Raw genomic sequence first — 26692 nt, 5'->3', positions numbered from 1 at the left:
ACTTCACTGGGAGATCAGGTTTTATCTTCCAGACCCACTGTCCTCTCAGGGACTAAACACAAGACCAGCCCACATGCTGGAAAGGAGCTGCAAGCGAGCATGTGTCTGCGGCAGTGGGGACCTGGCCACTGCACCCCCCAGAGACGTACCGCTCTTGTAGCGCTCCCGCTGCTCTATCTTCAGGGTCAGGTACAGGGTCCGGATGGGAAAGTAGACGGCTTGGGGATACACTCGTCCAACCTGCTCTGAGACAGTCAATCATGAGTGGGATGCTGGCCTGCACTTGGCCACACCACCGACCTAATACACACGAGGCCGGATTAAACAGCAAGTCAAACATCTAGTTTAGCTTTAAAATATCCAACAAAGAGCAACATGGTGTACTTCATCAGTTCTGCCCCAGGACTACTGATGACAGAGGGAAACCACACTTTCATTTGATTCAGTTAATATGAGGATGACAAACACTCAAGTCCCTGGATCTCACTCGGGCAAATGACAGGAAAACACAAAATGACACCAGTCTTGATTCACCAGGAACTGTGAGCTGATTCTAACTGACAACAAGGCTCACTAGCGAGTAACTTTACTCTGCGTAACTGCAGGACGGAGGAGACTGAACGTTTTCTCTTTAAGGTAAGACATGCCGGTTTTACCAAATTGGGGTTGTATGGCTCCTTCAAAAGGGCTGAGCAGACATTACCCAGCTCTGCCACAGGGAGGCTGGCTAACGTACAGTAAGAGATATTCAATGAGTGACAACACCAAGTAAAGGGAGTCTGCACCTTGACAGATCAGCTCCAAGCGAAACAACAGTCAGTACCCAGGAACACAGTTGCAAGCGCTCAAGGGAAAAAGAAAACCACTTCTGGGTACCGTGTGGATGATGCACCCCATGTGAAGAACAGACAGAACGATGAACAAGCAGCATGTCCCCAAATGCTCGGTTATGACGCTGTTCACATGTGAAAATTACATATATGACTGTAATTTTATAAGCAGCAGCACAGTCAAAGGCACTCGATCCCAGACCGACTGTATCCAAATCTCTATTGTTCAGGCCCTTCCCCTCTCGGTCTTTTTGCAGGAGAGGGACAATCTGGAGCCACTCTCAAAATAAGGGTAATGAGAGCCCTTCTACAGGACCCCGGGCCCCAGTCTGTCCGACTCCCCAAGCCCACCCAGCGCACACAACTTGCAGCCTCGACAGCTGCGGCTGAACAACTAACTGTACAAAGGGCAATAAATACCACAGCTGGGCTGAGTTTTCTTCCGGAGGGAAGCTCTGAAGAGCAACTAGCACACGATGGGATTTCAGCCATAAAGTATCAACCAGATACACACTCACTGTGAGTAACTGAGTACTCACTAGTGACCTTACATTTTAAGAGAATGTTTATTTTACGTGTATCTTATGTGGCAACACGTTCAAGGAAAGAAATGACCATTTTAACACTGTAACTCTAGCAGATTATTCCACGCCAACCCTGATATATTCTTCAGTCACTTTCAATTGTGCTTTATATCAAGTGATATCTAATTGTGTACGTCTTCCCATCTCTCTTTGAGCATGCGCATTTCCTTTCTGGAAAAAAAAAGGATGTGAAATGAAGACAATTTTTTTGTGATCAAAGATGCCTTGCTATTCCCACCTGGCTAATCAGGTTCAAAAGCAGCTTTCCCTCGGAGCCAACCAGACAGGTGAGCAGCTGTGGGATCCAGGCCAACCACTGGATGGGTGGCACACCGATGCAGTACTTGTCGACAGCATCTGCCAAAGTATTTTTGTCATCATCAAAACTCAAGAGCCACAGCACCTAAGACAGAAGGGAAAATTCTAGAGTTGAATGAAAATTCTAAGGCTCTGATCAAGTGACCTTTCCTCCCACATTAAAATACCATATAGAGTAACTTCACTGGCATTGTGGGAAAATATCTATAAAAGGCCCAACAATATTGCTAAACCTAAACGTAAATCTTATGAATAAAACTGAAAATTTCAATATAGCTTTCATCCAGATTTAGCTTTAATGCCCACTAGTAACTGACCCAGTCGGCTGGCTAGTGGTGGCCAGTGTGACCCCAAGGGGTTTCAGCCTGCTACTCCACACTTGCAATCTCCCCAGAACAAAATGGGCTTCTGCTAAAGATCTCAGGTGACAACCACCCTAGTATCAGGTAGGCCCTGTGTTGGCAGCCTGGTGTCCAGGGACATCTGAAACAATTACATCTAAAAACAAGCAAACCTGGAGTCAAGACAGTGAGGTGGTTTCCTGGTGTGACTACAGTCAGTCTGTTTCTATAGTCGGCTTTAACTACTAGGTGCTGATGTTCAATCCAAATTCTGATGTTAAACCAAGGAATTCTAAAAACTCCTAACCTTTAATGGATAAAACATGAAAGCAGAAAGTATTCTTAAGTTTCTGCAAGAATGGAGTCTGAGTTGTATTGATGTCTTTCCCGGGAGGGCTGAGAAGGCTCAATACTGGGGAGGACACTTGGGCTCAAGCGGCCCCCCACTGGGCCCAGGTCAATACCGGCCTTGTGCCCGGCACTGTACTGGGGGCCCCGCGGATGACAATGCAGGTGACTGAGACCTCACCCTGCAGTGTGTGCAGAAACCAGGGGATTCAACGTCACCTGTGACTAGAGCTGACCGGCTCTGTGACTGTGTGCGTGGTCCCTGCAGGTGAGAGATCAGAATCTAACAGGTGTCTAGCAGGTAAGCTCTCTGGGCAGACCCCTCAGCAGTCTGCAGGAATCTTTGTCCAATGTGAGGTCCCACAGCAAACACTGGACTTGAGTCCTAAGACCCAGACTCTAGGTTCAGTTTTGCTGCTTAGAAGACCTTTGATTCCAAGTATGTCCAGGCCTCCATTTTTCAGCTTGAAGTAGAACTGTGGACTATACTTCAAAAGGTGAAGGGAAATGAGAGGTAAGGCATGAAGAAATGCCTCATGCCCAGCACAGATCAGTAAGTTGCTGAATTTTCATCTAAACTTAAAGGCTACCGGGTGGTCTTCGGTCAAAGCTAATTCTTTCAGTCTCACCTTGGCTAAGTATTTTCTTGATTTGCTCTCATTCTGATGCCGGCACGCATGCAGGTAACAGGTAATGGCAGACACTCCAAGATGCAGCTGCCGCTCCTTCACAAAGATGTTTTCCAGGTAATCGCCCCACATGGCCCAAGCTTTCACCAGCACATCGTGCATCTGCACAGCTGCAGAAAAGGCTTTGTTTGCTTCCTCAGACCTGTGAAGACACAAAATCAAAACAAATTTTTTTAGGTGAACATCATTTAGCATAAAATCAACCATTTTAAAGTAAATAGTTCCATGGCATTTGGTACCTTTAAAATGTTGTGCAACTGCCACCTCTATGTAGGCCACAAACATTTTCATCACCCCAGAAAACCCCGACCCATGAAGCAGTCACTCTCCATTCCCCCAACCTCCAGCCCTGGTGACCACTGACCTGCTTTCTGTCTCTATGGATTTATCTACTCTGCACATTTTTTATTAATGGAATCACACTGTGATTTTTTTGTCTGGATTCTTTCAATCGGCATTGTGTTTCTGAGGTTCATCCACGCTATAGCACATGTTAACACTTCCTTCCTCCTTATGCTGAATAATATTCCAGTGTTTGTATACACCACATCTTGTTTATCCATTCACTTGAGTTGTTTCGATATTCTGACTATAGTAAACAGTGCTGCTGTGAACCTTCACGAACAACTACCCACTTGAGTTCCTGTTTTCAACACTTTTGGGTAAATACCTAGGAGTGGAATTGCTGGGCCATATAATAATTTTTTGTTTAGTTTTCTGAGGACCTGCCATACTGTTTTCCAGTTGACTGACCCCTGCTCTAAAGCAAGAATCATCTCCATAAAAGCAATCAACTCTGGGGGCTTCCCTCGTGGCACAGTGGTTAGGAATCCGCCTGCCCATGCAGGGGACACGGGTTCGAGCCCTGGTCTAGGAGGATCCCACACGCCTGTGCACCTAGAGCCTGTGCTGCGCAACAAGAGGCCACCACAATGAGAAGCCCACGCACCACAATGAAGAGTAGCCCCTGCTTGTCGCAAATAGAGAAAAACCCACACACAGCAACCCAATGCAGACCAAAATAAATGAAATAAAATAAATTTATTTAAAAAAAAAAAAAAAGGAATCAACTCTGTTCCAAAATGGCATGCTGAGAAACTGGGGCAACGAATCCATGTAATCAGCAGTTCTCTGTTCAAGCAATTCATGTTTAAAAAGTTTTTTAAGTACTACACTCAAGCTGGCCCGTCAATTTGCTGCAAATTATTACCTTCCTAGAGGTATAATATTTGAAATATCATCCCTGACAACTGTCACTAAGTCATATCAATTTCTAGCTTGATCTTCACATTGGCTTCAAGTTATAAATAACTATTTAAATAATCTGATGAGTCTTTCTCTTATCCTCCATCTATATAACATACATACTTGTTGATCTGAGCCAAGAACATTCCCTTCAGTGCATAAAATTCAGCCGTCATCTCTTTTGTGAAGTATTTTAAGTTTGTAGATTCAATAACTTCAAGGCCCTGTTTATTAAAAACAGAAAAAAAGTTCTTGAATTTTCTAGACAATAATATAAAAACTTCATTAAAATATTGATCTATGTAGCAACTCCGAAAGGTCATTGACAAATATACTTTAAATTGACAACAGGCTTGCCCACCGTGAATATTTGCTGACTAACAAGTAGTATTTAAACTCAATCACTAAATGCAAATTCAGTTCTAGACACCGTAATGGTATTATTTTCTCCAAAGCTTTACCGTATCTAGTCAGTTTCATTGTTTTTATTAATATTCCTCTGAACATAGCCCAAATCTACCATATACCCTCCTAGTTCTGCAGTTTTTAATTTTCTTTCCTTAACTACATTAACCAAGTAGAATAGAGACCATCACGTATAATTCATTCAAATACTCGAGCGGCTTCCTGTCCCTTTCTTGTTTTGGCAGGACTGTTCCCCAAGACCAGAGCTGTGTTTGTAAAGTTCTAGCCTCTTTCCCTGTTGTCTGAACCAGGCGTTTCCACATGGACCCTTCATTCCTCCCCAGACCTCCTGGGCGTGGGCGGGCAGGCACAGGGTCCGGCTGGCACTCTACCTGCATACACTCGTTCTTCCCCATGACGCCTGCCAGTTGCAGGTAGCATTTGACTTGCTGCCGAATCTTCTGGAAGCAATCCACGATAGGGACGGTTGGAATAGTATGAATACGACTTAATATATCCAGAGCCACATTGACCAGTCCCTGTTTTCGGGCAATTTTTCCATACTGGATGATTGCTGAAGCCGACGCGTGAACCCCAAGCATAGCATTGTTTGAACTTGGATCATGCTGAGAACTATTCTCATAGGCAGTTACAATAGCTAGAGAGCAAAGAAATGAGTTTTCAGTCCATGTCAAACATTTTTCAAAGTGTTCCACAATAAGGCTTAAATAAAAAATGAAAAACAAACACACATGGCTTATGCAATGGGAAGCTCTGTGATAAACCCTCATTACTTTTCCTCGTATTCTGTATCAAAAGGAAGATCTAAGAAGCACTAACTCTTGAGTTGGGTGTTACCGTCTTGGCTAACTAAACCATGAAGGTCGCTCTGAACAAACAGATGCCTGGCAGGTTGAGGGGAAGAGCAGAGGGGACCAGGGCAGGTGAAAGAGGCTACACGCTGCCACCTGAGCGCAGCTCTTCCTCAGGGGGCTTCAAAAAACAGAGGGCCACAACCCAGGCTGTGATCCCACTGGCCTGTGCCCCTGCTGCAACAGTGTCCAGCAGCACGTCTGTTTTAGCTGGAAAAAGGGAACAGGTAGGGGGAAATTCTTCCCATCTTTCACCACCTTCATCTTTACCCTGTCATAACAACCACCATCTACCATGCCAAAAAAAGGAAAATCCGGTAAAAGAAAAAAAAAACAAAACAACAAAACATAACCAAGACATGAAACCAGAACAGTGGGGTGTCTGGAAAATTACATGATGAATGCATGCCGGACCAGGTAGGTTTACCCTGGTAATGATGCTGCCGCCACATGAAGACGCTGCTCCAGTGGGACAAATCGTCAGACACGATGGGCAGCCGGTTCCTCCAGGTCTTCACCACTGTCTTCATGTCATGCAGGCTGTTGTTCCTTCCCAGGTTGGTGGGCTGTAAGCCTGCGTTAATTTGAGCGGCTTCCTGAAGTTCAATGATTTGTTGGGCTGCCTAAAAGGGACCAGCGTAAGAGATTCCACAGTGAGCATTAAGATTGCAGGAGGATAACAAACCAGAGTCAGTCAGGAATCCTCACTGTGAAGAGCTCACGATTCAATTACCAAAGGAAGCGCTGTGCCTCAGATGCCACGTTTAACTTACTCCATACCTCAAACGCTACTCTCGTGGTCCCTGTCCCCATCCCCCATTTTAACGCCTCTGCTCTGTGGCTGCTGTGACACTGGGGCCTGGAGAACACCGACTCCCCCCGCCCCCCCATAACTATCCTTTTTCTGTTCCCTTTGCCACCAGCTAAGTGTGGCTCTTTGTCTACCGACGCCTAAGACCAGAACAGCCTGGTCCCCCTGCCCTCAAGCTTTACTTCCATGAACATTTGAAGCCCGGAGCCACGTCAAGGCATCTCAGAACACGGTTCTAATGATCTCTTTGGGCTGATACATGCATTTGCATCACATCCCTATAAATCTGTCCAGGTCACTACCCTTTAAACCCCAGATGTGTTGCTGGCTCCAAATTTATGGTGCCCTCTCCTTACGGGGAGGCCTTGGCCACAATTCCGAGCCTATTCAAACTCTACCTGTCAAGCTTCACCTGCTCTCCCACAGGGACTTTTCCCTTCTCTAAATCCTTGTATTTATTTTCTGTCCTACCACATGGCACTAAATCATAGACTCCCTCTTAAAATTTTGTTTCTTATGGATATGTCACCTCCCTCCAGCCTAATTCTCTTTTGAGGCAGAAAGTTTTAAATTGTTTGAATCCCCAAACACAGCACCAAGTTCAGTACTCAGTATCCTTCTGTTTCATCTTAATTTTAAAAATTTAGGAATTTATGTTTTCCATCTATACTTCATTACATTTAAGTTTAATTCATTACATTCCAGTTTCTGAAACCTTTATCTCATCCTTCCACCAAAAGCTTACCGAAAATAGAACAATGGGATATTTGTTTTATAAGAGCTTTACTGAGGTATAATTGAAACATCATCGAAATCACCTTTTAAAGTGTACAGTTCAGTAGTTTTTAGGACAGATCTTCCTCAACTTACCATGGGGTTATGTTCCAATAAACTCATCCTAAGTGGAAAATACCTGAAGTTGAGAATGCATTTAACACACCCAACCTACCAGACATCCTAGCTTAGCCCAGCCAACTTGAATGTGCTTTAAAACATTCACACTATCTAACCCAAAGTCTATTTAATAATAAAGTGTTGACCTTCTCTTATAATTTAGTAACAACTGTACTGAAAGTGAAAAACAGAATGGTTGTATGGGTTCAGAATAGCTGTAAGCATGTGCTTGTTGACCCTCGTGACTGCATGGCCGACCAGGAGCTGAAGCTTGGTACCACTACCCAGCACCACGTGAGTATCATACCACATACGCTGGTCTGGTCAAAATTCAGTGTTCAAAGTATGGTTTCTACTGAATATAGATTGTATATATATATTTTTTCACACCATCATAAAGTCAAAAAATTGTTTCACACCATCATAAAGTCAAAAAATTGTAACTCAGCGACCATGTATATTTTTCCTAGAGCTATATGACCATCAACCCTATCTAGTTATAGAAAGAAGCCCACAGGGTAGCCTCTCTCCACTCTTCCTCCCCTAGAAGGTGACAACCACTAATCTACTGTTTATCTCTATGGATTTGTCTATTCTAGACATTTCATGTAAATGGAATCATACAATATGTGGCCTTCTGTGTCTTGCTTCTTCACTTAGCATACTTTCAAGGTTTACCCATGCTGTAACACATACTGGTACTTCATTCCTTTCTACTGCTGAGTAATACTGCATTGCATGAATATACCATTTTAATTTATTCATTCATCAGCTGATGGTCATTTGGAGTATTTCCACATTTTGACTATTATGACTATTAACACTATAGACATTTGTGTGCAGGTTTTTGTGGAAAGTTTTAATTTCTCTTAGATTTACACCTATGGGTGAAATTGTTGAGCCTATGGTAATTCCATGTTTAATATTTTGAGAAACTGTCAGACTGTTTCCAAAGAGCAAGCACTATTTTACCATCCTACAAGCAACATACAAGGATTCCATTTTTCTCCACATCCTCACCAATACTTGCTATTACCTTTTTCATTCTAGCTATGCTAATGTGTATAAAGTGGTATCTCATTGTGGTTATGATTTGCATTTGCCTAATGATGTTGAGCATTTTTTTCATGTGCTTATAGGTCAGATAAAACTTTTTCAAATATTCCTGAACTGGGCTTCCCTGGTGGTGCAGTGGTTGAGAGTCCGCCTGCCGATGCAGGGGACGCAGGTTCGTGCCCCGGTCCGGGAAGATCCCACATGCCGTGGAGCAGCCGGGCCCGTGAGCCATGGCCGCTGAGCCTGCGCGTCCGGAGCCTGTGCTCCGCAACGGGAGAGGCCACAACGGTGAGAGGCCCGCGTACCACACACACAAAAAAATTTTGAACTACTTCTATAAAGTCTGTGGTCTTTGTAGAATGTAACCACTAGAGTCTCTGCTCAGTTAGCTTACTGGTCAGCAAATGATTAGACAGAGATTTCCGTAAAGACCTGAAATGATAAGGCTCTGTGTGCCTTTTGCGGCATGCCCTCATCCCTCAGCCAGGCAATCTTCAATTCTGCCTCAGCCTTTACTTCCCACTTATACAGAGCCCCAAGGTCAGCCAGAGGTGAAAGCTTAGGATCTTCTCAAGTCTCTCCTGAGCATGTGTGCACAGGATGTATGTGTATGTGGTCTTCTACATTCCCAGGAATACGTTAAAGCTTTTCACAATGATATAGACAACTCATTTTCTAATCTTCGCTTTCCTGGGACTGGTGTTGCTACCTCAGGCAGCTGTGATATTAAACAACTGCCAGGGACTATTTCTGACAAACGCTCTCACATACGACTTTCTACTGAGCGAGCTCTGAGTCAGGTCAAATAGAGACAAACCCTGTGAATAGGGTTTTTCTAAGAGCTGTAGTGCTGGTTAAACAGTGCCAGCATTCTGGGGCTGGGTTCTTTTTCGGGGGTCTCTAAATCTGTACTGTCTTCCACTGGTGGCTGCTAGGCTGGTTTTCACAGCTACTATGGTTGGAAGCCGTTGGCTTTCAAGGCAGAGCTGGGGAGAGGGGTAATGGAAATAGGACAATTAAATGCCACAAACCTTGCTATTCTTACTGAAATACAGCCGTTTTTCCTTAAATGCTCCCTGGATTACTGCAAATCTTTAAATTTCAGAGTTGTGAAAGGTTGGTTTTAACAATTTCCCCCGTTGTGCCCATTGCTGCTATGAAGAAGTAAAACTTCAGAGGCCCTTATGCTGCTCTTCTGGACAACATGACAGCAGAGTCACTCCCTCTGCAACAGCGCTCAGACTGTGTTTCTTCCTGACTAGTGGCTGATCCAGGAGCCCAGTACTGATGTTTTCAGTAGGCCAAAGGGGTAGACACGCCATCTAAAATCCCTATCATAAGTCTGGGGTCCTAGAGTCAGTTAGACAGGAATGTTGCTGTGCAAAAGCACCAAAACTTTTCCCCTCAGTGATTTTTTTTGAGGGGTGGTAGTTGAGGAGGAGGGGGGACAGACACAAGCTGTAGTTCGAAATACATTATAACTTATTAAAACATGATAAATATTTCAAAAAATTAGGCATTGTTTTAACGTTTATAGGTTTTGAAAAAAGGTACTTATATTTAATTTTTTTAAAATAAACACTTCTCTGAGCTCATCCTTTCTACCTCCTCAAACTCCTCAGACCCTAAAATTAATAGTTACTGAATGATCAAACTGAATCGTTTCCATAAAATCATTCTTATGTCTTTGTTTTCTATAAGATTTCTCAGCTATGCTGGTTGATAGTGCTACTTGGGGGAGGAAGTCATCTCTCTAAATGCAGTCAGCTTTGTAACCAAACTAATCAACAAATAACTGAGTATCAACTGTGACCACAGCAGTGGAAGAGAAACTGCCTTTAATTTCACTTCCAAAATTCCTGAATCAGGATTGTCTGAAATACTGCATTTTATACTCTGTACTTTGAATATATAACCACACAATAATTTCTATTTATTCACAACTGTGTTATTCATAGCAATACTTAGTCATTCATCCATAATAATACTCAGTCATTCTCAATATTTCTTGCATTGACAACTTTTTCCTATGTTCATGCAATAACTTTTTTCCTAACAGCTACGACATGCAACCCATCTTTGCCCTTTTAGAGGATGTGGAAGAAAAAGTCCACTTTAAATAAAGGCTTTAGAATATCTTAATAAACTAGATTAGAGATGTTATATACCTGCAAAATAACACTACCTTAGTGCACACCTTGAGAAAAAACCAAAAATAATAGATACAAAAAGGAAAAATATCAAAACAAAGCGATTAATTGCTTCAATGAACTTCTGGTTCACTATGACAATGACAAAATAATCTAAGTATATTAATAAATAACTATATCATTTAAAAAATCTATTAAAAACTACACTATAAAAATCAATATAGCAGTTTAAGTCTCAAAACTACTCTTTCAAGAGGAAAAAAGTATGACCATTCTGCCTATAGTTTTACTCATTCAATAACACTGGGAGCTGCTCCATGCCAGGTGCCAGATAAAAGAGGACAAGAGCTGACACAGCCCTTCGTGTGTGTGTGTGTGTGTGTGTGTGTGTGTGTGTGCGTGCGCGCGCGCGCGCGCACGCATTGGGGCTGGGAGGATGGGAAGAGGCATGTTCCATGGAGAAGGGCAGTGTGCACAAGGCGCTGTGGGGAGAGACCCTTTAGATCTGAGCCACTGAATGGTGGCTAGTGTGGCTGAACAAATTGTCAGAAATACTGAAGACGATACACAAAGGAAGAAGCCAAGGCACAGCCTATTTAACTGCAGTCTTAAGAGTCTCAAGAGGAGGAGAGACCTTTTCAGACTGAACAGTGGCATCACACTGATGGTGGTAAAGTGGGCATTAAAGAATATTCCTAAAGCAAAAATGAAAATCATCAAGATCACTCCTGTGGGACGGCTTCTGTCACCTAAATCCCTTGGAAGCACCAAAAATGAGATGCAACATTTTAGTCCTCTCTGTTTTGACTCTGGCCTTCCTTTCACCGAGGGTGAGTTTAAATGGGAAACAACAAGTGGAAGGAGTTTCCTCTCCCGTCCAGCTCAGCTTATGGACCTAAGTCTGGACAGGAGGAGCTCTGCTATGAGGGACCCACCTGAAGAAGAGGTGTGTGCACGTGGGACACCACATGGGGCAGCCGCCGCCACTCGCGGATGGCCAAGCTGCTGGCCATTTCCACCAGGCGCTCGATGAAGCTGAGCTGCTGCTCCTCAGGGTGGCAGATAGCCAGGTATCCACGGTACATGTTGACCTTCCACGCCATCTCCTTTGGACAACTTACTTCTACCTGGTTATGGAAGAATATCACATAGGAAACAATGGGTATACTTCCTCTCAGTGGAAAGAGTCAAAAAGTAAAGTCAATTTTTTGGTAGCCAGTTTGCAAAGCAATAAACAGAAATTAAGCTATAAATAGATACTCATTTTCTTTAGAGATGTCATCATGCTTTAGATTTTTTCTGGACACTCTCCTCTGCCGAATACCAATGAGTGGCCAATCTCTCTAACTATGGAGGTGCCACAGGCTCCTTGCTTTAAGGTCACTAGTAGTTCCAGAAAGGGGAAACTGATCAACACCATTATGACGGACCAGATGAAAAACGTACGAAGTCAGCCAGTGAATTTTCAAAGGATTAAATATGTGCTCATCTCCTCTCTGATAAATATCAGTAAAATTTTGAATTGTTTCCAATTCACACTGTTATCCTGGGAAATTCATCTAACTTGTTCCACATTATGTAAGGAAGCTGAAGGCAGCGATTCAGGTTTATAAGAATATGAGTGAACATTCATAAATTTTACTGTCATTTAAAAGCCGCACTTTATTATCTACTATAAAGTTTCCCCCAGATTTCTCATATCTTGGTTATCAGTTCTGATGAAGTGGACAGAGCCCAGAGCCATCACATTTCCTCCCACTGGCCCTAAGCCCAGGTAGAGGCTCCAGGTGTGCCCGGGAAAGCACCTGTGTTTGCCCACCACTTTCTAAAGAAGGCATTAGAACTCACTGCATTTTATCAGCCTTTTACAGAGCATTTTTAAAAATGTAAATTAAAAAATTAAACTCTTTTCAAAAATAATCTCTGTGTATAAAAAAATGAAAGAACATAGAGATATTCTTAAAAGAATTTTATAGGACTTGCTGTAACAAGATCAATGAGACATTCATTGTGAAGCACCTTTGGGAAATAACAATAGAAATTACACACATCTTAGTCCCATGCTGCTCTCTGCACAAATGATGTAAGAGCAGCGATGGTAATAATAATGCGCTGACATAACACCTGGCCTTGCTTTCTGACATCTGACTTTTTCACAGCAGAGTCACATCGATGGCCCCTCTTAGTTCTCAGTAATCCAGTGATGAAGAAATTCAGGGAGACAGCCTTGTGAACACATCTGCTTCCTACATGATCCTCTAAAATTACACCTAAAATCTTACATTTTCTGGACTTAAACACTATTTAAGACAGACTTTTGTCAATCACACCTGCCCTCTGTAACATTAAGAACAAAGGCCTGTCTTCTAATTTCTCCTCCACTGAAAAAAATTACCCCATTTATTAAGAACTACTACAAGCAGCCCCATCATCGCAAGACCCAGGAGGAAAAAGAAAGGTAATTTGATTTTTTTTCTTTTAAATACTGGTAAATGAGTAAATAAGTTAGTACTATCAAGACCATTTGAAATTAATTTACTGCAGATTACCCAGAGTGCTTATTAATATACTTTGAGCTTTTTCTAACCAGTAAGTGCTTTAAAATTTTGGGAAAGTAATCAAGAATTTGTGAAAGAAGAAGATCATTTGTCAGACCTATGGACAGTATGATACTGCACATATCCTGCTAAGTGAAATCTTGGAAAGGAGAAAAAGAAACCATTAGAGTGAGCTATAAATACTTATTTATAGTATAAATATTTTTACACTGAGATAAAATAAAGGAGAATGTTTATCAGAATAAAGAACAATCAACTGTAAATGCAACCTGTCAGCAAGCTATTCATTTCTGTTTACCTACATAAGTGATTGGTTATTTCTCAGAGTAACACCAGCTCCCTGCATCAGGTGAGCCATCTCCCGGGTCCCACCCTGAAAGCCCAGACCCTGGGCTCTGTGATCACTCTGTAGTTAACAGCTTGTGACTACTTCAGTTCTTCGATCTTTTGCATTTTGTTTAAAAGCAGCAGAAGTAACAAAATAAGCATGGTATCCACAATACAAGTTAAAATTTTAGGTTAATCCTTTCAAACAAAGTGGCCTACAATCTCAATGTGCTTCTGAATCTCCATATTAAGGAAGGAGAATCATTGGTGTGACTGTAAATAAACCCTTACTAGGTAAAGGGGGAAGGTGAGAACAGGACAGTAGTGTAAACCCCTAAACCCCATAACACTGACACCACATAGAAAAGGTCAAAAACTGAGCAGCAGCAGCAAAGAAAAGGGGTCAAGGGAGAAAATCACAGAAGGGTACAGATGCAGGAAAAAATAAAGAGCAACAAGAATAGCTGCTTTCACAGACCACCCAAGGCTTTGATGATGGTGATGATGGTGGTGACAGTGATGATGAGGATGATGATGATGATGATGACGACAACGATGACGACGACGATGACGACGACGACGTGGGGTTCAGACAACACAGCTGCACTGTCTGACACCATAACTTCTGATGCCCTGACACAGGCTTCCCAGTGTGAGAAAGAAAACTGCACCTCTGTGCCTGCTCTCCCATCATGCACTGAATTCCTCTGGATGGAGTTTAATTTTTGAAAATGTAGCGCTCAACCACGTTAATGGCTCAAGTTCACTTACACTGCACAATTACCACTTCTGTAATGCAAGACATGCTTTGAATGTGATACTGTTTTCATGTAACAAACTTACTAACAGCAGCTACTGTGCCAGGCCCTGGGCTTGTACAATTCACCTTTGCTATACTCACTGCTGCAGAGCTTCTGCCAACCAAGTCCACCAGTACAATTGCCTCTGTTTTTCCAAATTTCTCCAGACATTACTGTTTTCTCAGAGAATCCAAGGTCTCCACCTGATACTTTTTACTGTAACTCAATAATGAACTAATACTTAAGTTATAATTTAAGTCAAGCTCAGGAAAGATGTTAGTGATAACCCAAAATAACTCTTGCTTTCCAAGCGCTCTCTTTCATCTGTCAAAATGCCCAGCTTGCTGTGAGTGAAGGGAAATCTCCAGAGACTCACAGCTTTGGCAACAGGGCCCCACTCAGCTGTGGAGACTGTGACCTGAGCATGGATGAGTCACGGGATGGGCAGGGAGGGGTGGGGTCTCACCTGCACCAGCGCCTCCTTCATGGCGGTCCAGTTGGACACCCGCCAAGCACACTCCAGGACCAGGTAAGGGTTAATGTGACCTTTGGACTGGCCGTACTCCGTCAAGGCTTCCCACTGGTTCAGCTCCTTGGAGCACCTAGAGACCAGGGATCCAGGGCCAAAGCTCAGTGACCACACCCACAGATGGGATTTTAAGTCATTTCCATTCCACCGAAAGGAAAAAGTATTTCCCCCCCACAGAGAAGGGTGGGCTTCTGCGGGATGCTGAGGTGCCCCAGGGCAGTAAACTATGCGCGCCCCTGGAGCAGCAAGAACCGCAGCCCCTGCAGCAGAGAGCTCAGAGCTCCGGAGCCTGTGGAGAGCAGGAGTCATTCACTGTTTCTCCAACACACTCTCAATTACTCAAGACTTTAAAAGCTGTTTATAGGTTTTTGTTTGTTCTTTTCTTCACGGGGCCATGAAGAAAGCAGCAAAGTTCCCTCTTAAAAACACTCATTATGAGAAAATTTCAGAGATTCTCACTGGTTTCCTTAACTGATTCTTGAACACGTCACTGTTCAGCTTACCGAATCCAGTGGTCCTCCCAAAGCTGGTATTCTGGGAAAATAGCAGGGGATGCATTACTCCTCTCATGTTCTTTCTTGGCTTTATCCATTGCCTTTTCATATGATTCTTGTGCCTAAAAAAGTTAAACTGCTTTCAAACTGCGGTTTAACTAGAAACTTTTACATGACCATTGCTCAATTATTTAGGGCAAGTTGCATCACAGACCCAGGGGTGTCTCGTTGCTCTTCTCTAAGGTCACCCAACACCCAGAATTCTCCATTCAGAGAATAGAAGAGAGTGGAGGAGAAGGTGCATAATTCCCCACATGCAACGGAAGGAGCGGGAGGGAGACTGCCCAGACCCCGGGTTCATTTTTCCATCCGTCAGAGATGAGAGCAGGGGCCACAGCCCGTGCCTCTGCCTCTGGAGTTTCTGTGGCTCAGTGTCCTACACGCGGCTGCGACCATACCTGCGACCCTGACCCACACTACGGTGAAAGGACGGGCACGAGGATTAAAATCTCACACTGATCACAATCTACCTACTACTTCCAACAGGATCAATGACTGTAGATAAGAAGCATCCACATTAGCAACTAACAGTAAATGAGGCAGGACTGAGCTTTAAAAGTGTTCACGTCCCATACGTATGTTTCTCTGAAATTGAGACTTTAATCTAAGAGTCTTTATGTGGATAAATAAATGCTTCAAAGAAAAACAGTAAATTTCTTATTTAGACACGAACTGACTGGAGGACACACTAAAGAACCACTATAAACGCCTTTCACCACCCATGTGACCTGGACGTCCCGCCCGACGGCACTACCTGCTCGAAGAACCCGTGCTGCTCATAGGCGATGGCCGTCGCTGTCTCCGAGTACTTGCAACGCTTCTGCCACAAGCCCGCCCACATGTCTTCCTCTTGTAACAGAGAGTAAAGCTCAGCGAGGGAATCCAGAATCTCCTGAAACACAGGTCGCAGTTTCTGAGTGCTCATGACAACTGCCTTCCCCCTGCCCCAACAAAGCAACTTCACGGTACCTAATTTAAAATCACTGGGGAGATGTTTGCTGGGACCACGAAGCCACCAGCAAAGCAAGGCGGGGCCTCACCTGCTGAGGCGGAGTGATGCTCTCCTGCTCGTAAAACTCGGCTGTTTGCTTGGGCTTAATCTGCAGGCTCAGCCCTTTCTCAAAGGCCTGGTGCTCGAGCATCAAGGTGGAGCGGAACCAGAGGTTGTGGGTCTTCCCCAGGTACTTGAGCACGCAGGGCCGGATGGGGATGGGAGGGACACACTGGGACATGGCCTCCACAAAGCAGTTGAGAGCGCTGGGCTGGCAGTCCCGCTGCACCTGGTGGCTGCCGCTGCACAGGAATGGGCTGATCTCGCCAGCCAGAGCCTGAAACCCAAGAGCAGGTTGACCTGGGTCTCGTGCAAAAATCAGCCCGTCTTTACCCTCTCACTCAGCATCTGGGATATTTTTGATAATTCACTCTTGGATAATACTAGTTTCCTCAGCCATTGAAACTTAATCAAATACTTATCAAAAGCTAAAACTATATTTTTCAAAAGAGGACTTAAAAAACAGACTCACATGCTGCTGTCTGTCAGACAGGATTTTCCACAACCTGGGGAAAAGCTGGACCCACGTCTTTTCGGCCAGCGTGGTGGAGATGTGGCACAGCTGGACGAAAGCGCTGAGCAGGGCTCCAGTCTGCAGAGAGGAAAGACCGGTGTAGCGGGCAAGGGCTGGTGCTGAAACCCCTGCCACGCGGCTGCCCCACGCGTCCCTCCCTGGTCAGGAAACGTTACTGCCCCACCTTACCACACGCTCCTCCACTTCCAAACTTTCAAAGACCTGAACAAACGTCATGCCACAGTGAAACACAGATTCTGAGCACCACAGACCCCCGGTGTGCTTAGCAGCTGAGCCAGGACCTGGGTAAGGGGCTCACCAGTGACACACCTACATTTTTAACTTTCAAGGGCATTTCGTATTACTGATTCCACCAGGCCCGAGAAGTACGAACTCAATGCTGATGCTGAAAGTGCAAACGAGAGGCACACAGGCACCATCAAAGCAGAGGCTACTGAAGACATGAAGAGGAAACAGGAGAAGCATACACATACTAGCTAAGCTATTTGCCAACAGGTGTAATTCTGAAGAACAAATCAAGAACCATGAAAGTTCAGAGTCTCTGCAATTGACAGCGGGCAAGAGTTGGAGAGGTGCCTGGAATGCACAGGGCTGAACCAGAACACCCCACAAATGGGGTCCGAGTTGGAAACCAGGGGCCCGGAGTGTATATCAAATCCACAGATGCGTTTGATTTTGTCCACAGCTCCGTGGTTTTTGAAGTATGAATTTCTTATAAACAGCCACGTTTCTGGCTGCTTGAAGCCCAGCTCCCCACGTGGCATCAAGAAGCCGGCGCTGAGGGGCTCAGGCACACACTTGCCGTCCCTCCATGGGCCCTGCTGCCCAAGACGGAGACACACACGTCACATCATGTTGTCCTTTTTACCCAACAACAGGGAATTCACTCTCATACCCACATCTCTATTAAAAATGCAAAACCCAAGGATACAAATATTCCAAGGAAAATGGAAGAAAACATTTAAGTGGAAAATACTCCTACTTGCTACTCAGGCTGCCCAGTGAGGAAGGCCATGAGGAAACGAGCCTGGCTGACCTCATGTGGCTGCTCCCCTCACCCCGGTCAGGGCGTCAGGGGCCTCCTTGCTCCAAGTCAGTGGCAGAGGCCAAAGTACTCAATGGCCACGAGTATCCACAGACCTGGCTACAGAAACGCTCACCTCGAGCAGTGAATGGGGGAGTCCATGGGTTCATGGACTGTTCAAAATGTTCAGGGGCAGGGGGAGAACCACAACTATCCCCCCAAATTTGCACAGACCTTCACTTCCCGGAGCGTATCAAGAAATTTGTCGTGTCTGTTGGTTAACATATGCAGCTGGTTTCCAATGTCCTTTTCCGAAAGTTCTTTGGTTTTGGGCGTGCTGGTCTGATCTCCAGGAGCTAGTTCAATATCTATCTCCACATCCTAAAAAACAGAAACAAACATGTAAAACCAAAAGGTCAATTGAAGAAAATCAACAATCACAACTCCTGTAAACTTCTTGTTACACTTTTCGTAAATAAAATTTTAGTTTCTTGGAAGTTTATGATTAAATAATCTTGAATTCTAAAATAAAAAACAAGCAGATTAAACTAGACCTGACCTAGCTCTCTTTCTTACATGACACTATAAAAATGTCACCATTTTGCTTTCATATGTGGATTATGGAAAGCAAAGTTAAAAAGAAATTACAACTTTAGGGATTTCCCTGGTGGCGCAGTGGTTAAGAATCCATCTGCCAATTCAGGGGACATGGGTTCGAGCCCTGGTCCGGGAAGATCCCACATGCCGCGGAGCAACTAAGCCCGTGCGCCACAACTACTGAGCCTGCGCTCTAGAGCCCACGAGCCACAACTACTGAAGCCCACACACCTAGAGCCTGTGCTCCACAGCAAGAGAAGCCACCGCAGTGAGAAGCCTGCGCCCCGCAACAAAGAGTAGCCCCCACTCGCTGCAACTAGAGAAAGCCTGCGCGCAGCAACGAAGACCCAATGCAGCCAAAAATAAATAAATAAAATAAATAAAATGCAACATAGCTGCCTGGCTGTCTTGCTCATTCAGATTAACAATACTGTCAGGCCAATGCACAGAACCTTGCTGGCATGGTGTTTTACACAACTCATCCCCCAAAAAGAAGGAACCTTATTTCTCTCTGAATTTTCTGGGAAGTCACAGTCAAAATCCAATCATCGGACTAGGCTCTAAGTCACGCTAGTGGCCATTTGGTGTGCGCCCTGAAAATGCAGAAGAATCACTTCAAAGCTGGTAATTTATTTCACACGGGAGGACGACAGAAAGAGAAAAAGATTCTATCACCAAATGACCTAGTGCTTAGCAACTAAGTGAAGAAAATTCTTATTTGTAAATAAAATAAGTGGATGTCTCACATACAGAAGAGGGTACCAACTACCCCTTTTAAAGCAAAGAGGGTACCCTCCTCCTTCAACACTGATTGGCTGTCTTCTAACACCCAACACTCCAGGCAGACTGAGCTTCCAAGGGCCAACACCCTAAAGGAAACAGCTTACAGACCAACACCCTGCGTGGTGTCAGCCACTCCACACGGGGTACTGACAGTCAGCAGCACCAAGGCTCTGCCCTGCCGGTCGGGTCTGGGCGCCACAGCCGCCCCTGCCAGGACTGGGTAGAGACACAGGAGGTTCACAGTAGGTGGACCGCGGAGCCAGCTAGAGCCACAGTTCCTTCATGATAGCGTCACTTCCTGGAGCAGTGCTTTGTAATACAACACGGGCTACCCCTGACTTGGGGAGAACAATCACCAAAGAGTAAAATACCCTTTGCTCAGCAGCACAGCCCATGGCAAAGTCATCTCTCTCAAAATTTAACGATGAGACAAGGTGCTTATCGATTCTGCCTTTAAAAACATCTAACTGAATGGAAATAACCCAGTGTCCATCAACAGATGAATGGATATTATTCAGTCATAAAAATGAATGAAACCTTGCCATTTGCGACAACATGGATAGGCCTTGAGGGCATTATGCTAACTGAAATCAATCGTATGATTTCAATTTTATGTGTAGAATCTAAATGCACACACACAAGCTCCTAAATACAGAGAACAGACTGGAGGCTGCCAAAGGCAGAGGGTGGCAGGCAGGTGGAATGGGTCAAGGAGCCAAAAGGTACGAACTTCCAGTTATAAGATAAAGAAGTCCTGGGGATGTAACGTACAGCATGGGGACTGCAGTTAACAATGCTGTACTGCGTATTTGAAAGTTGCCCAGAGAGTAGGTCTTAAAATTCTCCTCACAAGGAAACACTTCTGTAACTACGTGTGGCGATGGATGTTGACCAGACTCACTGTGATGATCGTTTCGCAGTATATACAAATACCAAATCACTACACTGTACACCTGAGACTAACAGGATGTACGTCAATTATACCTCCACATTAAAGAAAGGAAAATATAAGTATTGAACACAGTACCACGTTCAGAGCTTTCAGGCAGAGACAGGTCTTAACACATTGCTCTTGCCCTAAAAATATTCTAAGGCTGATACAAAATTCTCCAACAGAGATGGGAGCCCTGCGGTGGAACGGTGGCACTGTGCGCTGGGTGTTACCTCCTCCTTGGACTCGCTGTTCTCCCGCTCCCGGGGCTCCTGCTTGACGTGTGTGACCATGGCGAAGGCCGCGCGGTCGTGGCTATCGGCCAGGTTGATGACGTTGGTGATGGATGGGAGCATGGCGCCCTGGCAGCTGGTCCCGATGGGCGTGCTCTTCTCACACACGGCCAAGAGGAGCTGGAGGGGGTTTGCGGGAGAGAAGACAAACCTGGGATGCACGCCTGGTGCTCCGGTGTGTGGACCCCATTAACCCCGAGTTGCCTCGACCAGCACATGCTGATGACCCCAGTCCCCAGCTCGCTCTACACCCTCCAGCTTCGAAAGGAGTCTGGCCCTCTCTCCCAGCGGCCCCACTCAGGTACCCCTGACTCCGTGTCGAGGCGTAAACTGGGCATCTCTCTCCCTACCAGACAGGACTCCTCCCCTGTCCTCTCAGAGGCGTCTCCCAGGCAGGAGTGCAGCTGCTGTTGCTCCATCCGCCCATTTTCCCGTCTCTCTCGTCTCCCACTCACCTCACCGGGTCCTGCCGGTATCACCTCCTGAACAGCCAGGCAGCCGTCACCTCCTGCCCAGACACAGCTTCCTAACTCATCTCGACTTACTCTTCTCAAACTCATCTTATTCCACAAGCTGACATCGGCACCCCCTCCCGACACCCCCAGGGGCTTCGCACAGTCCGCAGGGGATGGTGTGAGCTCCCTAGCGGGGCACCCATGAGGTAACAGTCCCCACGTGCACGCGACACCCCCGAGACTATTCCCCGAAGCCCCGACCCGGCTCACACCACCCCCGACCCAGCCACTCTTGCATTCTTACTGAACACCCACTATGTACTGTGTGAGGCCCTGGAGATTCGTTTGTCAACTTCACAGAGACAGTGCCCCCGCCCGGTGAGGCTGGAGTGTCAGAGGGAAGGACAAGACCAACATCAACACATAACACACACACGCTCATCGTGATGATGCAGCCCAGGGAATGGGCAGGCGACAGAGGATACAAGGGTGCCTGCTTCAGTTCAGCGTGGGTGTCAGGAACGTGGCATGTGTGAGAACCCGGGAGGCCAGTGAGGCTGGAGACTAACGAGCGGGGGCAGAGGGGCAGCACAGGGCTGGAGAGGGGCCAGCGAGTCGGTATCCTGGAGGTGGGGTCTTGTGCTGGGTACAAAGGCAAGGAGCGACACAGTCTGCTTTACTCTATCAGAACAAGTTTGCAACAGTAAGAACTGTGGCGGGCAGGAGAGAAGGTGGGTGAACACTAAGGACACCATTCCTGTCATCTTCGTGAGCCAGAGAGGGGAGGGAGAAAAGCGAGTGGCCTTGAACTGGTAACACCTGGCGATGGACCAGACACACAGGACGAAGGAGGCAGGACAGCAGGTTCCTAGCTGCGCCCTTCAGCCTGCCCTGTCCTCTACATGGTCCAATGTCTTTTTCGTCTTTGTCACTTCCTACCCCAGGGCTTGGCACCTAATGGCAATCGGTAAGTCTCATGAAAGAATGAAGAATAAATCAGGGAACTCTGCCCACTGTGTTGCCATTTGTGAAGTTCCAGATACTGCTATTTACAACACTAAGAAAACGTATACTCAGCACCAAAGGAAACATGCCAACAAGCTCTCACTGAAACCCAGTGCCACAATTCCCTTCTTTTCCCTCAAAGAGAATTTCACAACCTTGTCTCACTAGACAAAGTGGTCTGGTAACCTATTTGCACAGCATCGGTAACCTGCTTTGGAAAACCTAGGTGGCCTGATGCAGTATGTTTGTTGGTGATTAATCCAGAGAATGAAGCCAGAAGTTTGACTACAATCCCGTGAACAACATCAGAGACCATCTGAACTGCTGTCCCCTGAAACAGCCTGACCGTTCACACAGGGCCTCATCTCCAGCACCCTGGCCTCTTGCACTAAGGGGTCAGAGCCCATAGCGTTGTCAGGCTGGTCTGGCCTGGCTGCTCTACCCTTCCTGCTTTAAGTCTTTTCCCTTCCTACTAGAGATTAAAGCGGTCTTGTGGTAGAGATGTCTGATCTGTCTTTGCGTGTGTAGACACCCGGCCCCAGGCTCCCCACACGGACCATGAGCTGGGTCCGTCCTACCTCAATGCACTGCTTGATCCAGAAGTGGCTCCCCATGGCCTCCCAGTTCTGGGAGCAGGTCACGTAGAGCAGGCGCTCGTACACGCGACGCTTCATAGAGTTGTCGAAAACCTCGAAAAACTTGGCCCTGATGAGCGGCTGGGCGCAGCGCAGCCCAGAGAGAAAGGCAGGCTCAAGTTTCGCAGTCAGCTCGCTGCCAGAAAGCGTCTCATCCCTGCAATCCAAGGAATGACACCGAGATAGCAGAGCTACGCAGGACGGGGGACCCTCAGGCCGTAAGCAAACGAGCAGTGAACAAGTGGACACCAGCTTTCCGAAAAGCCTCCATGAAGGCCAAGAGTGTGTTCCAAATCGTCCTGGGCTGATGCAGCATTTGAGCAAAAAGGCTCATTAATGATGCCAAAGTATGTTATGTGATTTAAATGAACATTTAAAATTTAGATATAATGAGAAGACTAAAAAGTCACATTACTGGCTAGTCAGAGAGCACGCCAGGGACTGACACGAGCAACATTTGATAAATTGCTGTGATTACCTGTAGACGTAGTTAACAAGGTCTAAAAACTGTGCATTTAGTTCAAGGTCTTCTGGAAAACGCTTTTCGATGTAGGTCATCATTTTCACAAGCAAAATGGACTTCTCCCGGAGTGTAGGTGTCTGTACAAATTTGTTTTTTAAAAGAAAAGGTCAATTATTTCTGTTTGAAAAAAGACATGCTCCCAAGTATTTCAGCCATATGCTCTATCAATTTTTAAGCTCTTACGATCTTGTCAGGTAAAATAAGACAAGGCTGTTTCTAAATGGTTCTTCGGATGCTCAAGATCAAGACAGGTGCCAACATAAAAGCAACTAAACTAAAAAACAAATCAGAAGTTTGAAAGCATCTTACTAAATCAAATAATAACCCCTCATCATTATTATTTTTGGCTTAACTTCACCACCATAGAAGACTAACAAGTAAGGTTCATTTAACGTTTTAACAGAAGTAAAACCTTATAAGATAAGTGACCAGTTATTCCAAATTTCTGTTTAAAATCTGTTAAGCACAGTGAGAAAAATCCACCGTAAGGGAAGATTCGGTGAACGCAAACACTGGAGAAAAAAATGTTTTGTTTGAGAACTTGCAGAAGAGCTTAGAATGCGACGCCTGAATCTCCCTTTACACACACAGGAAGACCACCTGGCCAGAGCACAGCCCCTCTTCGCAGCTCACCTGATTGGCTGCCATCGGGGAATTATTTTTAACCCATTCTTCCACAATTTTAACCACGGCCCGGAGCATTTTGGCATCGGGGGATTTCTCAATGAGGGAGGTCAGGATGGCCTGGATGAAGTTCTTCCTCATCTCCATGCTCATCACAGCTAGGCGCGTCTTCACCAGCTCCAGACTCAGCATCACCAGCTCACTGGTTCCTGCTCAAGCGGAGAAAGAGCCCAACGATCTCTACCAACTTGCCTGAGCAGGCAACCAACCACCCGCACTGCATGGCACTCTGGATTCTGCCCATTGCCTCCCCAAAATATCTTCTCCTGCAACTAGAGCTCTGGGATTTGAAGTGCCTCACGGCTTTCTGACTACTCCGCCTTGCCAGGGGGGCCCTATAAGAGCCTCCTCACAGGGGAAGGGATGATGGAGCTGGTGGGACCACTGCAGGAAACCCCGCATACAGCCAAGCCCTGAAGTCACATGCATGGCACTGGTGCTCCGAGGGGCAACTGGAAGAGTGACAACCGCAGCTCCCTGCCACACACCAACATATCGCCGATTCCTGAAGCTCACAGCTCAGGTCTGGAACCAGTGACTTAATTCTTCTTCAGAAATAATAGTTCTGATAATAGCAACCTCTGTTTTATAGCAAAATTGTTAGATAACTCTCATCTAGTGATGAATGTTGCTCAAATTTCTTCATTCTTACATTCACAATCTTTAAATCAGTTCATTTTAAAAGTGAGTCTTTTTATGGTTGTAAATGAAATGCTCAGAACCTCTTTGTGAAGAGCAAATGATACTGAACTGCATAAAAACAACAGACATTCGTGCTGGCTTTAGAATCTAATCACAGCCGGCACGTTTAGGTGTTGAAGCCTCAGGGAAGAACACGGGGCCGAGCCTGTCACCTGAGGTTGCTTCCGTGCTGCCCGAGGTGGCCTGCGGGCTCAGGTGCTCTCGGACCATCTTCTGCAGGGAGCGCATGAAGACCGAGATCAGCCTGTCGATGTAGCTTGGGTTGTTGCTGCAGGCAGACTTGAGGATCATCAGGGTCCCTGAAAGGTAGAGAGTGACAGGTGTTTTTTGAGAAAGGTCTTAAAAAATTGAGTAATTCACAAAAACGTACTACTTAAAACATTAAAAAATGTGCTAGACAAAAATGTGCCATTTCTGACAGAAGTACAGGTTAATCCCAAATGTCAACATTACAGGTGACCCTTAAACAACACAGGTTTGAACTGCATGAGTCCACTTACGCATAGCTTTTTTTCACTAGTAAATACTACAGTGCTACACGATCCGGGGTCAGCTGAATCTGTGTACAAGGGGCTGCGGACATGAAGGAACCATGTAAAATATACAGAGAGCCGACTGTAACTCATAAGAAGATTTTCGCCTGCAAGGGGCCAGCGCCCCTCGACCCCAGAAGGAAAAGCTTATCCAGTGCACAGCTGGACCACGCTGGGAAAACCACGATGGACACACGCTCACCAAAGAGCTGGGAGGGGTTGGCGCTGGTGGCCTTCTCGTAGTTGGTGAGTCCCTCATAGATGACTTTGCCCACCGCCGCGTAGAGGCACTCCAGCTCCTCGTACTTGGAGGCCACGCTCGAAGTGCCTGAAACAGTAGTGGGAACCTGGGCTCTGGGGTCCGGCTCGCGGGCCCGGCCAGGCTCTGGGACGCTAACTCTCCTCAGGCTAGCATTGAGCTTGGCTGTCTGGGACCTGCTGTGACTGACACAGGCACCTCTCACCGCAGGACGCGTGGTTCCCAGTTTACAGAGCTCAGTAACCACCTTTCATGCCACCAAGCCTCGCCTGAATACCCTAAATACACTTACATATGAGACGCCAAAATTCTACCTTGTAAGCTGTTCAGCAACTGACAACATATTTTAACCTAGCTTCCTTTAAATACCATATGGAAATGGTATGTTCAGCTGATGGAGCAAACTATTTCCAAAGCAGACACAAAACTGCTAATGCAGACTGCTACCATGAAGTTTTTACGTCAACTTCTTCTTCTTTTTTTTTTTTTTTGTGGTATGTGGGCCTCTCACTGTTGCGGCCTCTCCCGCCGCAGAGCACAGGCTCCGGACGCACAGGCTCAGCGGCCATGGCTCACGGGCCCATCCGCTCCGCGGCATGTGGGATCCTCCCGGACCGGGGCACGAACCCGCGTCCCCTGCATCAGCAGGCAGACTCCCAACCACTGCGCCACCAGGGAAGCCCTCAACTTCTTTTAAAGAAAGTTTAAAGGTACAAAGAAAAGCAGAATAATAAAATGCTCACTATAGTAACAGGAGGATGAGCATTCTCAGCTAACAAGCTCTGTGCCCACCCATCCACTCGGAAAGAAAGAAAGGCGCCAACAGCAAAGGTCACATACTTGGCTCCGTTGGGAAAATACTCATGAGGCGTGAAAGAAGGCTGTGGACGGCTCGTAACACTTTGGTGTTTCCGCACGTCATACAGGCTGCGATTCCACGCTGCAGGGGTTTGAAGCTGCTCAGGATGGCTGGGGACTGCAGCACTGTCAGCAAGAAGCTCAGCACTTCCAATCCTGTGCATATGTTTCCATAGTTCACTTGATTGGGCTGCTCCTGGAACGGAGAACACAGGCCACACACAGATGAGATAAACAGTACAGCGAATTACAAACAGAAACCAAGCGAAATTAAAACTACACGTGTCAATAAGTACTTGGAAATGAAATAAACAACCACTGAAGAATAAACACATTAGATACATAAACGACCACCATATTTTAATAACACAGTAGGATTTCGTAATCTTCCTTTTAATAAATTTGCTTTAAATATTTAGTCAAACTTCCCTTAAGCTCATGAAAGATATTAATATTCAATATTTAGTACTAAAATTTTGAAAATCACTAAAATCTGGTTTAAAAAGGCAACTG

At 45.6% G+C, this 26692-nt stretch overlaps 1 protein-coding gene across 1 annotated transcript in view; it reads right to left on the bottom strand.

Moving 5' to 3' along the window:
* Positions 1–26692, bottom strand: part of TRRAP (transformation/transcription domain associated protein) — a 110846-nt gene that overhangs the window by 21398 nt on the left and 62756 nt on the right. The window contains exons 46-65 of the mRNA XM_082669519.1: positions 26162–26375; positions 25265–25390; positions 24682–24828; positions 23777–23976; positions 23099–23220; positions 22564–22777; positions 20466–20645; positions 18156–18302; positions 16835–16954; positions 16352–16639; positions 16066–16203; positions 15261–15373; positions 14695–14830; positions 11479–11670; positions 6060–6255; positions 5153–5418; positions 4479–4579; positions 3051–3252; positions 1653–1817; positions 150–240 (exon numbers count right to left, since the gene is read on the bottom strand). Coding sequence (XP_082525645.1) covers positions 150–240; positions 1653–1817; positions 3051–3252; positions 4479–4579; positions 5153–5418; positions 6060–6255; positions 11479–11670; positions 14695–14830; positions 15261–15373; positions 16066–16203; positions 16352–16639; positions 16835–16954; positions 18156–18302; positions 20466–20645; positions 22564–22777; positions 23099–23220; positions 23777–23976; positions 24682–24828; positions 25265–25390; positions 26162–26375 — 3358 coding nt within the window. The remainder of the gene's footprint in view (positions 1–149; positions 241–1652; positions 1818–3050; positions 3253–4478; positions 4580–5152; positions 5419–6059; positions 6256–11478; positions 11671–14694; positions 14831–15260; positions 15374–16065; positions 16204–16351; positions 16640–16834; positions 16955–18155; positions 18303–20465; positions 20646–22563; positions 22778–23098; positions 23221–23776; positions 23977–24681; positions 24829–25264; positions 25391–26161; positions 26376–26692) is intronic.

This window comes from Grampus griseus (genome assembly GCF_964374135.1).
Source record: "Grampus griseus genome assembly, chromosome: 14".
NCBI classification, from domain to species: Eukaryota; Metazoa; Chordata; class Mammalia; order Artiodactyla; family Delphinidae; genus Grampus; species Grampus griseus.
Note: the sequence above shows the minus strand (reverse complement) of the source record. Positions and strands in the feature narration are given on the sequence as shown.